This window comes from Alligator sinensis, unplaced genomic scaffold (genome assembly GCF_000455745.1).
Source record: "Alligator sinensis unplaced genomic scaffold, ASM45574v1 scaffold368_1, whole genome shotgun sequence".
In the NCBI taxonomy this organism is placed as follows: domain Eukaryota; kingdom Metazoa; phylum Chordata; order Crocodylia; family Alligatoridae; genus Alligator; species Alligator sinensis.
Window position 1 is genome coordinate 850,467 of NW_005842025.1, and position 14,535 is coordinate 865,001.

At 39.9% G+C, this 14,535-nt stretch overlaps 1 protein-coding gene across 9 annotated transcripts in view; it reads right to left on the bottom strand.

Moving 5' to 3' along the window:
- Positions 1 to 1,339: 1,339 nt before the first annotated feature.
- Positions 1,340 to 14,535, bottom strand: part of CBFA2T2 (CBFA2/RUNX1 translocation partner 2) — a 118,645-nt gene continuing 105,449 nt past the window's right edge. For 5 of the 9 annotated variants that reach the window (XM_025202432.1, XM_025202433.1, XM_025202430.1 and 2 more), the window contains 4 exons: positions 13,813 to 14,040; positions 10,156 to 10,224; positions 8,874 to 9,064; positions 1,340 to 4,547 (listed from right to left, as the gene is read on the bottom strand). In XM_025202432.1, coding sequence (XP_025058217.1) covers positions 4,257 to 4,547; positions 8,874 to 9,064; positions 10,156 to 10,224; positions 13,813 to 14,040 — 779 coding nt within the window. In that variant the 3' untranslated portion in view covers positions 1,340 to 4,256. The other 4 variants (XM_025202431.1, XM_014519285.2, XM_025202428.1 and 1 more) reach the window with 4 other exon arrangements.

A 14,535-nucleotide genomic window follows, 5' to 3' on the forward strand; every position in this document is an offset into this window, starting at 1 on the left:
GTGCCACACTTCAAGAGGGATGTGGATAACCTTGAGAGGGTTCAGAGGAGGGCCACTCACATGGTTAGGGGCCTGCAGGCAAAGCCCTATGAGGAGAGATTGAGGGCCCTGGATCTCTTCAGCCTCCGAAAGAGAAGGCTGAGGGGTGATCTTGTTCACCAGGGTGGGGCAGCAAGGAATTGGAGATGCTGTGTTTACCAGGGCACCCCTTGAAGTAACTAGGAACAATGGCCACAAACTGACGGACAGCAGATTTAGGTTAGACATCACGAAGAACTTTATGGTAAGGGTTGCCAAAATCTGGAATGGGCTTCCAAGGGAGGTGGTGCTCTCCCCTACCTTAGGGGTCTTTAAGAGGAGGCTAGAGAGGCACCTGGCTGGTGTCATCTAACACTAGTGCTCTTTCCTGCCCATGGCAGGAGATTGGACTAGATGATCTGCTAAAGTCCCTTCCAACCCTAACATCTATGAATCTGTCTGATCTCTCCCACCTCTCTCCTGGAGCTCTCAAGGGGGAAGAAGATCCTTTGGTTTCCAAAGCCCATTACAAATTTTTGGTCTCTTTGCTGAGACAGCTTCTAGGGGAGGTATCAGTTAGTGAAGGTGGTGGTTTGTGTGATGGAGACCCCTGACCATTAGGGACCAAGCTGAAAGCAATTCAGCTCACGTAGGCTATAAAATAGCTAAATTATTGGCCAGCATAAGCTCAAGTAGGACTCGAACTGGTGAGGTAAAGGTATAAGGCTCTGTAGCCAGTTATCAGTCCAACAACCTGTCTAGTCTTCTTTCAGATGAAGAAAATCACCATGGCTGTCCCCTCTCCTTTGCTAATGTCAAATTATTTAAGAGAGGAATATTAAATTGTGAAACTAAGGTGACTGGAAATGGTGTTTATAACACAGAATTCCCAAATCCTGCCAGTATCTTGGCTGTGATATTTATCTCCATATTCAAGTGCTCTTTCAGCTATCAGCTGGTTGAATATGGCTAATAAATATGCGTTTTGTATTCTGGAATACATGGGGTGTATCACTGGAATCCGGGGCTGAAGAAAAATATTTGTAGTTGATTACCATACTAAAAAGCCAGTCTTCCTGAGTAGGTTTGGAGCTTGCCATTTGTGGGATTGGTTTGGGGCCCTTTCTGTGTGTCAGTACACTGGCACAGCTACATCGGCAGCTCAACCTAAATTGGACATACTGTTTTTCTCTCCCATTGTTCTTGTTAGCCAAGAGGGTCTGTGGCACCATTCCTACAGAAACCTCAGGGATTCTGGCATACTGCTTTTTGCATCATAAAACCCTATTTCTTTTGAGTGAAACAAAGTAGAAGCTGTATGATGAATATAGTCTTTTTTATTGACTACTTTGAGTAGAAGAAACTAAATAACATCTGTAACAGTTTGGGTTCCTTTATACAGTACATTAAATAAGTTATGCACAGGAATGAAATAACAAATTCGTATTACAGAATTAAATGAACAAAAAAATATAGAGAACCCAATCCAACATGTCTTTCCGTACCAGAATTTCACATTTATCATTCCATTAAAAAAATCATTCTAATCATGACTGTTAGTATTCATTCAGTTACACTGGGGTTAAGTTTTATTGTAATACACTGAGAGCTGTTGAAGTTGCATGAAAACTATGGAAGACGGTCTATTTACAAACAATTCCTTATAGTGCTGTATTTCTCTCATTCTCTTTTGGGCTTCATTTTACAGCAGTTGCCCTTAGGTAAATTTAACAACATTATTTCAAAACTGTAGCTAAGTGCAGGGGATGCTGCAACTAATTGTGGCAATGTAGCTTAGGTACCTGAGGCAACTAAATATTTTTAGGGGTTCCCATTGTATCAAGAAGATCTTTAAATCTCCCTGTGACTTCAGGGGGAGCACTGATTGTTTAGGGACTGCAGAATCTAGCTGTACATGACTAAGGACCTTTTCATGAAAACAGATACTTTAGTTTCTTCTCTGTTCCTCCCCAACCCTGCATAAATTTGAGTTCTAAAAAGGCTTGATCCCAAACCAGGGGACTAGGACTCCACATATGATAAACTGCTTCTCTACAAATACCCTCAGAGCAATTAGGAACAAAGGGAACAGAAATGAGAATTTTACACAGAATAAGAATAGTTTCCAAATAGGCTTCCATTATCCAGGAGGTATCAGCTACTCTTTTTAGCTGATATAAACTGAACATCCTTGTACCCAAACATAGCCACAGTACACACCCAGGGAAGGACTAAGTCCAAGTTCAGATTAGCACGACATTAACAACAGTTTTCCCTCCCTGCCCACTACAAGCAAGCCCAGTCTGTCCTTCCTTGAAGAAGCAGCAAAGTTGATATTCATCATGTTTCAGGAGCAGCCGTTACATGCATCTGTAATCCATAACTGCAGCAAGTGGTTGAATTGTGGTGAGTAATAATCTTTTGCAGGACAAAACTACAGGTTCCAAATATTATATTTTGGGGTCTTTCTTCAAAACCAGAAGATTTTTGGATTGAACTTTCCTCCTTTTGTTACCATTACATACCAATGACACACAGCCAGTGGAGAGCTAGCTTTTTGCCAGCCAAAGGAATATTAAGTACATCTCTGTTACCAGGTTCTACTTTTTTTTTTTTTTTTAAATGATCACATTGAATTTGGGAACTATTTGTCTTGTTTGGCACCAATCCAAAGATCACACAAGAAAAGTCTAAGTAACAAATCCTATTCAACAGTCAATGTTCTAGATCTTACTGGTATGCAGCATGAGGAATCTGTGTGAATCTTGAATCAAGCACATGCCGATTCCAGTTGAATTAGCTACACCTCTAACAAGCTCTTGTAGGGCATCTTTAGATGAATCCTCCAGGCAAACTCTGTACGCCCTGCACACACTGAACCAGTTTGGTCAATGTTGGACACATACCATGTCCTAGATTAGAAAATTCCCTTCACACCCAAACAGCTACTTATAGCCAGTTTAGCAAAACGTGGACAGAATGTCACAATCCGGCTAGATTTCAATTGTCTAATAAGTCATCTTTAGAACAGCTTCAAATGCTGAACAAGATGATTAAAGACTGCAGTGCAACCAGGTGTTAAGAGTTGCATTTCCCTGTAAGGAAAATACATGGCTAGAATTAAGGTTGAGCACAGAGCAGAGCTCTGCTATTTCCATTAGGCTTGGATGCTTTAAAAATTGATGTGAAATATGAAGCTCTGATTTTATTTTTAAATAGTTTGGCTAATATGCTTGGAAAGAATAGACTATAAATGATGATTTGCAGTAGTGTGAAGATTTGCTTAATAAAAACAAAATCAAGAACTCAAAACCCAACAATTTCCATGCAGTGGACAAGTGCTTTCTGCACAGCAAAAATAACTCTACGCACTCTGAAGGGGCACTAGACAACTATGAAATGTCTGTGTATGGTCTGAATTCAGTCCATGAATGTAGAGGCTCCTACCCAAACTGATAAAACACTGGACTGTCCAGTTAGAGAAAGGATTAAAAAGGGGGCCATATAAAAGCAATCAACTTATGAACTCAGGTTTTGTGACTTGTTTTAGATTCTTTCTTCAGCAGAACAGAATACTCCTCTCTTCTGGAGTACCCAGTCCTTGCAGTCTCTGAGATATGGGGGAAGGTGGGGAGAGTTAAAACCAAAAAAACCTGCTCATTTTACACTGTGCTGGCAAATGAGCATCTTCCATGAGGATAAACAGCTCTGCCAAATAACTGGTGGGGACTGCTGGCTTTGCTGGTACAGCACCATATAAGATGCAGTGTCCTGAAATAAGTTAAATGCCTACCCAACAGGAGGAGAGGAGCAGCTGAGCAAGGTGACCATTCAGGTAACCTAGCTGCCCTGTAGAAAGGAGTACAGCACACATCACCCTTATTTAGAACATCCCTAACTGTATGTGGCTAGCCTGGTTCTCTCGCGTGCCACTGCAAAAACTCTTTCCATAAAGTTAAGTTAAAATAAAAAGGGAGACACCATAGTCCTTACAGTCCTAGTGATGTGCTCTCTGGATGCAAGACTTGTTAGAGACCAGTGTTGAGGCAAGGCTGGCATGAGTTCCTTATGAACTGTAAGAGAATATAACGGCATGGGAAAAGCCCCACAAACATTAGCCAGAGTATCGGTGTTCTAGAGTAGTTGGTATAGTTTTGACAAATTGTCATGAACTGCAAGGGGGTTTTAGGTCTAAAAATAGGAAAATTAATAAAATGTACTAAACAAAACCTTGTTATTTAGAGTCCATTTGTGTCTACTGCTGTCACAGAGGCTGGGGTAGAAGATCGCGAGGTGGTTGCAGAGGTCTTCTCCAGGGCTGGACTTGGTACTCCATCAACTGCTTTGGCAGCTGCTGCAGAGGAGCGCCCTGTGGGCAGGGCAAGTGGCTTCACCTGGCTGTGTAACCCCTGTCCACAGATTCGATGATGCCTCTCCCAGTCTTTGTGCTGGCAGAAAGAGCCACAGTACCGGGCAATGTTGCATCCACTGCAGGTCTCACTGGCTTTGCGGCCGCAGTTCCAACAGCTCTGAAAGGCGGAAAACACTTTGCTGTAAAATACAGTTCTGAAGCTGTATTTTACAGTGCTGTAAAATACAGCTCACAGTTTTGAGGGCTGCAAGACAAGGGGTTACAGGACATGTGTAGAATTTTCAGGCACTGATTTGTCCAAGGAGCAATTAAAAACCCGCCGTCTCTTGCCATTTCACACAGGCTCTTGTCCAGGCACTGACTGCACTTCTGTGGTAAAACTGAAATAACCCGCTAGAATACACCCGGTGTTAGCTCCTTTCATCTGCCCCAACTGAGTGCAGGCAACCTCAAGCAAGGAAATGAAATACTGCATATGCTGCTGCTCCTTTCCATTTCCTGGTCTAAGCAGCAATGTTTCCCTATCAGCCCAATCCAAGTGCTCTTCACAGAGATTACAGCAACACTGTATGTGCAATATTTGCCTAGTCCCCTGCTTAGCTGCATAAGAGATTGGAACAAACTAATTTGGAAAAGAAAAGGCTCACTTGAAAGCCTGCCCACCAGGAGAAACCATTCCCGGAGTGTGGGAGTCCGATCTGGAAGATGAACAAAACATCTTTGGACACTGGAAGATATGTCAGCTGGTAGGCTTACCATGTGAGACTGGTTTGTTATGACCACAAGGGCAGGAGGCCAAAACTGGGAGCTCTGACTGCAGCTGGTCACAGAAGCAGAGCTGGAGGATTAGCTTTCTGCAGCTGGACTTCTGCATTAGCAAAGGCATACTGGAAGAACAAAGTCTATTGTGGAAAAGCAGCTTTCCGTGTGCCTCACTCTAATCCCGCCCAAGAAAACATATTTCATTGACCTCCTCATTTCTGCCACTTCAACAAAAAGCAGCTAAGAGACCGGGAAAGCAGCCCGTTGAGATGTCCTGTGCAAGACAGCCACTTGTAAAATATGGCAAGGTACAGGTTAATAAGAGCTCTGGCAGCCCAGCAGATTTGCACCTCAAACCCCTTGGCAATATTTTTTGCTGGCTTGTAGCAAAGAGCCAAAGCCAGCTAGTTGGTCCTGGAATTGCTCTAGAGTCAGCATGTACTGGAGATTCATCTATCTTCTAGGAGAGGCAGAATGTGAAAAAAAAATCCACTGAAGTCTGCAGTAACTCTTGAGAAACTGGGTCACAGCTTAACATTTCTGCCAAAACCAGTTTGTTTTTAATCCATATTTAATGAATTACAGAATAAACTGGAGTGACTCTAGTGTTTAAATGTTGCTTAATGAATAATACACACCACAGAAGCAACACAGAAGTTAGAGAGAGAAAGATCCACCTGGGTAAGTCTCTGTAGGCGTGTCTACATGTGCGCTTTAATGAACAGTAGCCTATTCTACTGCACATTCAAGTGGTGCATATAAAACCATGCTAATAAGCTAATGCATAGTAGAATAGGCTACTGTGTATTGTTACCTAAAAAGCATGCACTTGCGCTACTGAGCACTAGCACAACCTACTGCACATTTATTTAATACCTCATATTAGAGGTAATAAATTTAACGTGCTTTACTAAAAGTTCATTAATGCATGTGTAGACGTGCCCTGACCCTCAACAATCTAGTTTTAAATGCATCACCTCAGGGTGCTCTCACCACTTCCATGGAGAACACTGCACAATCTAACACATTTCACTCAGAAAATATATGCCTCAATATTTCAACTAGAAATCCTTTTCTTAATTTCAACTTCTGTACCTCCCTAAGTACCTCCTTCCAGTCTTTCTACCTGCTCACTTCAGATGTTTGCTATATCTTTCCCTCATAGGTTTAGCTTGGAAATATATCTATATTAAGTTCTTTTAGTTTCTTTTCTTAATGGCACTGAATATTTGTATAGCTCCTTCCATAATAAAGACTCCTTGAGAACTGGGCAAGCAGTGCCATTCAACCGTGATACATTATTTACAATAGGTCTGGCCATACCCAGCCATTTACAATGGAGGAATCTGAGTTAATGAGTGAAGTTTGGCCACATCCGCATTTTTCAAAAGCAGCCAAGAAGGTTTTCTGAAGATCAACAGTGAGATCCCTGACGCCACTACAGAGAGCTATCATAACAAGCCTCTTCAGAGCTCCTGGTACATTATACTCAGATACGATTTTCCAGCCCAGTCTCTCCACGTAGAGCCATGTTGCATTACAGCATGATCACAGGAAAGAAGTGTTTTGAACTATACAACACTCCAAGGACAAGGAGATGAAGGTCATATTATTCTCTCCCAAACAATCATCGTTTCACATGAACTAAGCACCTAGCAAAGAACAAGGAGGAAACCTGCTAGCCCACAGACAGGATGTCATTAGATCCTCCCGTGGAAATTACAGAACCAAAACGAGTCAGAAACACAAATGTGGAAATGCTCCAGAAGCCTAATAGCAACTGGGGCAATGAGGGCAGGAAATAAAGCAAAAGGACACACCAGCATGCTCATGCTAGAGCTTGCAAAATGCTTTGAAAACCTTTGGAAGAACAAGAGTTCCAGAAATCTAATTCAGCATCTATTATTTCACAAAACTGGTAAGAGAAGCATAGTTCCTTTCTCTCTGACCTTTCAGGCAATCAAAGAGTTTGTACTTGCAACTTGCCGTTCAACCTTCACTTTCTAAACTCTCCTCATCACAAATCCACTTCATTTATTAAGATATACAGTACTTTAGGGAGAAACGTATCAAAATTCTTCTTTAAAAAAACATGCATCTCTGAAACGTAGCTTTGTTTTTTTCTTTAAGATGACTTGTATGGATCTCAATTTTCAACATAAAATTACTATCTGCCCTCCATTACCTCGGTGCATTTGCATTCAAATCTCCCTGATTATCATTGTGCACAAAATGCTTCAAGGGACCTATCACAGAAGGGAAATAAAGGGGTAAGTAATTAGCATTAGAAAAAATCCTGGGTGGACATCATTTGGTAAAAGCCTTAATGTTGGGGAGGGAAGAGGGGGTTAGAGGAGAGAGGAATCTAAGGTAACCAATCAGCTGAATACTGGGAAGGACTGGAGCTGTTACTAGTGGTGGAGAAATACTGGTGAAACCATTACGTTAGTCCTGCTTTTAATGTGGTGGCACTGTCATGGTACATAAAAATTAGGAAAAGGAATTAATCAAACTATCCGTTTTACTGAAAATAAAATTTGAAAATTATAAGAACCAAATTTCCATGTTAATAATATTAGGTGTTTAGTGGCTGAGGTTAGAAAAAATTTCTAAAACAATTTTTTTCCTTGTCATTTCTCCCAGTTCTCTCTCTCTCATTGGCAGAATCAAAATGCACTCTATAAAATAGGCAAATATTCTGCTGGGTGTAATTTGTGTTTCTTTGGTCCAGGAAGGATCATCATGAATTAAAATTTCACACTAAGATGCTCAAGATTGTTGAGGCTCCATTAGATTTTGTGGCTCTGACTAAACATAATATTATTGACACTTTGTGCGTGCAGTTTATCTGCCGTATAGCACGTGTTTTATAAGACAATGCACAGTCCCGTAGCCAAGATGATAGTCACCACAGTGGTCTGCCCAGACAGATGGATGCCAGGATCAACTATTAAATAATGAGGTGTGTCATTCTGAATATTCATTTGGAACAAAGTGAGGAATCAAATTAGAATGCTGGAGGATTTTAAACTGATTTAAAATACAAACCAATTTGTAAAATACAAAATAACTCCCTCACACAGACTCCTGCAGAGTCTAAAACAAATTAGTTGCTTAAGACTAGTTGTAGGCTGAGAAAAGTGGAGCAGAACTATTTGATGGGCCTCATTTTCCTTTTGCTTATACCTGCATAAATCTGAAGCAACTCTATAGTAGATATAGTGAGGTCTGCGATTCATGATGATCCTTTTAGATCTTGTCTTTCAACAGATAAATAGGTGGCCACCTGTACACATTTCAGAGCACATCAAAAGTAATTGGGCATTTATACATGTACCTTTTCATGACGTGATGCATCGGAGATCTGCCGCTTGGGAGGTGTTTTAGTTCAAAAGTGCACCGGCGCCATTTTCTCAGCGCTGATGTGCATTTTGCTGCTTATACAACTGTAAGCGACGCAGCGCCAGGCACTTTTCAAAGCGCCCAGTGCTGCGGTCCTTCCAAGTGCAAAAATGCCCATTATTTCTAGATTAAAACTACAGTCAAAGTCACTGGCAAAACTCGTTAGACTCCAGTACTGTAGATCAGTTTATTATTTGTTGACCAGATGAGGTTTTTAAAGAGACCAATGACATTTCAGGGCCCAATCCATTTTCTGTACCTTTGAATCTCTCACCCTAGAACATGCCCCGGTGGTCCCAAGCCTACTTTAGCTCCTCACCTCCGTAGATTCTTCCTGCTCATTTATTACCAGGAAAGCATCCTCTGTAGCCTGGCGCTTTGCATCTGCAATGGTTTGCTCCATTCGAGCCCTCTCAGATGCAATCATTTCAAATGCTTTCTGCTCGGCCTCAGCAACAGCTTTCTGTACCTCAGACATGGCTTGGCGCTTCACCTCATTCACAGCTTCTTCTGGAAGGAAACAACAACCTTGTCAACCAGCTTCTCAAGCGAAACAAGCTTTGGAGGGAAGAGACTGCAGATAGGAAGGAAAAATCTCTAGGATGGAAGCGATTCCCAATTGTTTAATTTTGGATCAGACATACTGAGGAGACAAGCAGATAAGAACAGTGTCCTGTGTCAGTGTACCTCAGCATGACCTGGAAATGTCACCTTAAGAAAAGGAAGGTTGGTCAACTGAGGCTGCTTCCATAGAAGTGCAATTAGCAATCAAGACAGTTGGCACTATAAGTCTGATCACTAGGAACCTTACTAAACCAACCAACTAGTTCTGTGCACCTTAGCAACTGCCCTCCAGATGTTAACTATGTTTGGTTAGTAGCCTATCAAGAGGAGCTGCTGTGAATCAATATATTGCTGTAAACCAAGGCAGGAGAAAAAGGAAGAGAATGCAAAAAGAGATGCCAGAAAACTAAGCAGATTGAAGGCACAAGAAACAGAAGAACTGAGGCTAGTTTAAATAAAGCTGTGCTGCAATGAGTTTCCCGCATTTATTATTCAAAACCGGCATATTCAGGTATAGGGCACTGCAAGTTCAAACTCGCATTTTCTCAAGTTGCAAAAATGTGTGTCCGCAATGGCACCATACATTTCCCTTTCTGGGTAGGTATATGTCATGATATTTCCAAAATGTACAAGCACATCAAGTTTATGCTTAGGTCAAGTTGCAGCAAGGGAGGTTTAAGTTGGATATTAGGAAAAATTCTCTCACTAGTAGGGTTATGAAGCACTGTAACAGGTTACTTAGAAAGGTGGCAAAATCTCCATCCTTGGGGTTTTTTAGGGCCTGGCTTGACAAAGCTTTTGCTGGGGATGGTCCTGCTTTGAGCAGGGGGTTGGACTAGATGACCTCCTGAGGTCTCACCCGACTAATTTTCTGTGATTTTATGAACTCCAGTCTAGCATGTAACAGCCAACAAGGGAACTGCACATTCATGGCATTTTTCTACAACTGCTCTATTTCATTGGGCTCTTTGTTGTGTCATGTGTTTATTCACTTACCTCAAGGCAAATCTATTAAGTGACCATCCATAAATACTTACCAGCTTTTTTCCATATCTCTTCAGTGACATAGCCTGTCCCCGACCTGCTGCTGAACTCCCGCAGGGAATCTGTTGAAACAAGGGAGGGATTTAAGGATCAGTAGCATCTTCTCTCTGGGAATGATGTTTCTTAAAAGCTACATTAAACCCCTCAGGAAAGCTATGAGTCCGTTAACAATATCTATACACCTAGCTAAAGCAACAATAGGCAGGGTTAATAGGGAAAATCAAAAGCAAGCAAAAGGGAAAATCTTCAGCTAAGCACATTCATCAAATGGCTAGATGATAAATTACATCTTTTAATTAGTGTCCTGCATAATTCATTGCACAGCACATTCCATTTCCATCTTCTGATATTTTTAAATATAGTGTATTAGTATAAAGTATCTTCCAAACATCTACACTGTCCAGTGATTCTGAACATCAATCTATATTAAGAATGTCTTGCATCAAATATAGCACATTTCATTCACAAGGAGCCCAAAGGCAATTCAAAGACTTTAACTGATATATAAACATACTTTGGGATCTTTTAAAGATATAGGTGTACAAAACTAAATACTAGAACAAACCTGGTGAGATCAAAAGTGATAGGTGCTAGTAAAGTATGCTTTTATTTGATGTCATGAACAAGAACATAAGAACAGCTGTTTAGTGGGTCAGACTCTAGGTACATCTTACCTAGTATCCTGTGTTACACAGTGGCAGAGAGCAGATGCTGAAATGGAGAGTGAACTGGGTATGATCCAGGTTTTTCCCACTGTTCCTCTTTCACTCAGAACCCCCAGCATTTAAGGCCAAGGAAGTTCTGATTTAGAAGCTGTACCCCTAACTCCCATGCTCAATAGTTCCTAATGCAAATGCGTGATCAAATACACTAACTATTTAGCAATCCAGTACTTTGGCTTTTATTCAAATCCTTTTCTGGTACTTAAACAATTTTCTAATGAACGTCTAACTGAGATCAGAGAAATAAAAATAGACAAAAGGTAAATGGAAAGTAATGGAAGAGGGACAATTTAATAGAATTTTTTTTTCTCAAATTCTTATAAATCATTGGAGGACATACTCTAAATAATTAAATTTATTTCACTGATTGAGGTTTCTAATCTAACTGCACCCTCTGGCTTAAAAGCATTGAAATTACAGAACTCAACATTTTGGCCCATAAAGAGAAAACAGATCAACAAGATACCTCATTTTAAGTAAATTTTAATACCTCGGTACTGTAGCTATATTTATGGCCTTGACCTGCCTTAAACCACTGTTCTCCTCTGAAATGTGAGCATGTTCAATGTAATCTACTGTACTTAACAGGTCTGTTCTCCAGTTATAACAGTATTGAAAGGCAGTAGGATAAGTTCTCACTGGTTTTTATACTGCAGTTAGCCATACAGAGTAATTTAAAGGAGGGAGGTTGCCTAGTTTTGTTCCCCTTGCTCTATCCATAGGACTGTTTAGGCTGAACTCCTGGCAGTAAAATCTGTATAACACCACTGAAGCAACAAAGCTGCACAGGTGTCAAAAAGCAGAAATTTTGTGTATAGAACTGTTATTGTCAGTGGCAAAGAAAAAAAAAGGAAAGAATCTGCTTGACTTTCAGAGCCCCTGTGAGTCTGGAAGGCAGTGAAATATGAAGACAAAAGCAAGATAAATTTTTAAAATAAAGTTGAACCTATTTGATCTGGAATTTAGAAGACAAACAGATAACCCCATTTTTTAATATACCAAACATACTTTCAAAAAGAATCCTTGGTATGCCGTTAAAGACAGTACTTCTGAATTATGAAGTGCGCCCAAATACTGGACCGTACTTTCATCATTACTTTAAATGGATTCAGTGTAGAAGGATTTCTGAATAATGAAAATTTGCCTCAAAAAACAAATCAAGTTCCTTGTCAGTTTCTAAAAAATTAAAGTGAAAATAGTTTCCTATATTTTAGATTTAAAGAAGAGAACATGCACTATTATCTGGGGTGCAACCAGAATGCAAAAATCACGCAGATATTCAGCTATCAACTTGTAGATTATATGACGCTTCCAAAAGTAGAGCAAAGTCTAGTCTGGAAAATCCCTTTCAGTTTCAAAGTATACACACTATTTTTAGTTCTTTTCATTCACTTGCTATCACAGGCGTTTCAAGGCATATGATACCATCTGAATCTGCCTTGCAAGAAGGGTTAATTAAATTTAAATCAAGTAAATTAAACATGGATTTATAATCAGGTTTTAAAATCAGCCCGTAAGATTTGAATAATCATTTTTAGTCTTGTTTTGCCTTTGTACCTGTTAGTAATTTTCCAAGAAGACTGTTTCATTCATTGTAAGCTATTAAAACATGATTTACAATTAAATATAGTCTGGACACTAAATTTGGTACACTATTTTGCTAGGTGGAAGGAAGCATACATGCACAGTATTTAAGAGGCTATATTGTTTAACATAAATATATTCAGATTCTTAATTTTTAAATTTATTATTATGGCAAACACCACATTTCTTATTTCCTGGAAGAGGATTCATTTTTCATTCATGGTTTGTATTAAGCTGTATTTAAATGGAAAATGGAGTTCAATGAAAATACACATATAAGCATTTCAAAATTATTTTATTAGTTAAATAAAAGGTATCATAAGTGTACTTTTTGTGGAAGGAAATCAGTGAGTTTATCAAAACCTTTTTTGCACTTCAAACTAATTGTTTTACTTAATAAAGGAAAAATCGTCTGTAGGCACCAAAACTTTCAAAATTTTAGAACCAGTTGATTTCATTTTCTGAAACTTCTTCTCTTTCTTCATAGATTGGAAGAGGAAAATTAGCTTTTCTGCTTTTGCATCTTCTAATTAGTTTCCCAATTGTGAATGAACAGGTCATTCAATTAAACTACCTACGTCAGGCCTAACTACCAGCTACAGGCTGCATGCAGTCAACAAACAGTTAATATGCAGCCCCAAGCTCTTACCAGGCTGTTGTGTCTCCAGGATCCCCTTCCCTCAGCTTTCACTTCCTGTTCCCAGCACAGGTGGCAGGGCAGCAGAGCCCCCAGCACCAGGGAGTCTGCAGTATGGTGCAGCAGTGGAGGGTGAGGAGGCAAGGGGGGGGGGAAGGGGGTGCAGCCCTGAGATGAATAAACAGGAGATGGAAAAAAAAGACACTCCCTGCACCTGCAGAAACAACTACTAATATCCAAAGATGGTTTAGCATTTCAACAAACTCTGGTTTCAGGTGTTTGTTTAGCCAGTGAGTTCCACTAGATTTGTGGTCTGACTTCCTTAAAAAAAAAACTTTAGCGGCAAACGTAAATTAAATGACTGATTAATGTATTTCAGTAGTTATAGTCAGTTTAAACCTGAATAAAGGTTTTTCATGCTTTTACGTGAATTGAAATAGTTTTATTTTTAAAAAGGAAAACTGTATTCACATTTAAAAATCTTTTTTTTAATTATTGATTTTTGTCTACTCTGCTTTCAGTGTTACTATGCACAGTTTTTAGATCAGACATCTGATGAACCAAAGGGTTACATTTTAACTTTAGGTTTGGTCACTTCTCCACATCTGAAGGATGTTGCTATAGAACCATAGACTCTAGTGACCAGCAAGCAACCCCTACAATTTTGGTCACAGTACAACACAGCACCATTTGCCGCTGCCTCTTACCGCTGCTGATGGAGTCGGAGCTCCCAGGACTGTGTTGCCTTGAGATGAGTTCACTCCCACCCTTCCGTGTGTCTGCAGTCTCACTATAACGCCTTTTCCAGTAGTTCAGCTCCTCCCGGTCAGCCTCTTGACAACGTCGCAGAACTGCCATGGAGCGCCTAGTTTTCTCCACCATTTCCATGATGCAATTCAATGCCTGCGTGCGGATGGAAGGATGGATATTCAGAACTGGGGAAAGACAACTTTATTTGTTTTATTTCATATTAGAGAATATTTTCTTAGTGCGAGCTGCCAAAATGAGAATTTACTTTCCCAGCAACTAAACCACTCTGTTCATGTAGAACTTGTGGCATCAGTTGCATGTGAGGAGAAAAGCAGAAATTTAAAAATTCCAGGGAAAAAAAATAAAGAAGAGTATAATTTTATGTTGACTGTGATTGCCTCATTACTTTTGATACAGTATTATTCAAATAGGTTATGCAGTACCATCTTCAGATCCATGATGGTGGGTTCCTAGGAGCACAGTACTTATGACTAAAAGGGATATTTTGGGCCACTGAATTCAAATCCACTGCTGCTGCAGAAAAAGTTTATTTTTATATATATATATGAAAGGGGTATATAAAATATAAATAAATCATATCGATATTTATTTATATAAATATAAGTAAACCAAGCTGTACTTTAAAAATAACTGGGGGAGGGCGGTATTTGGTTTTTTCC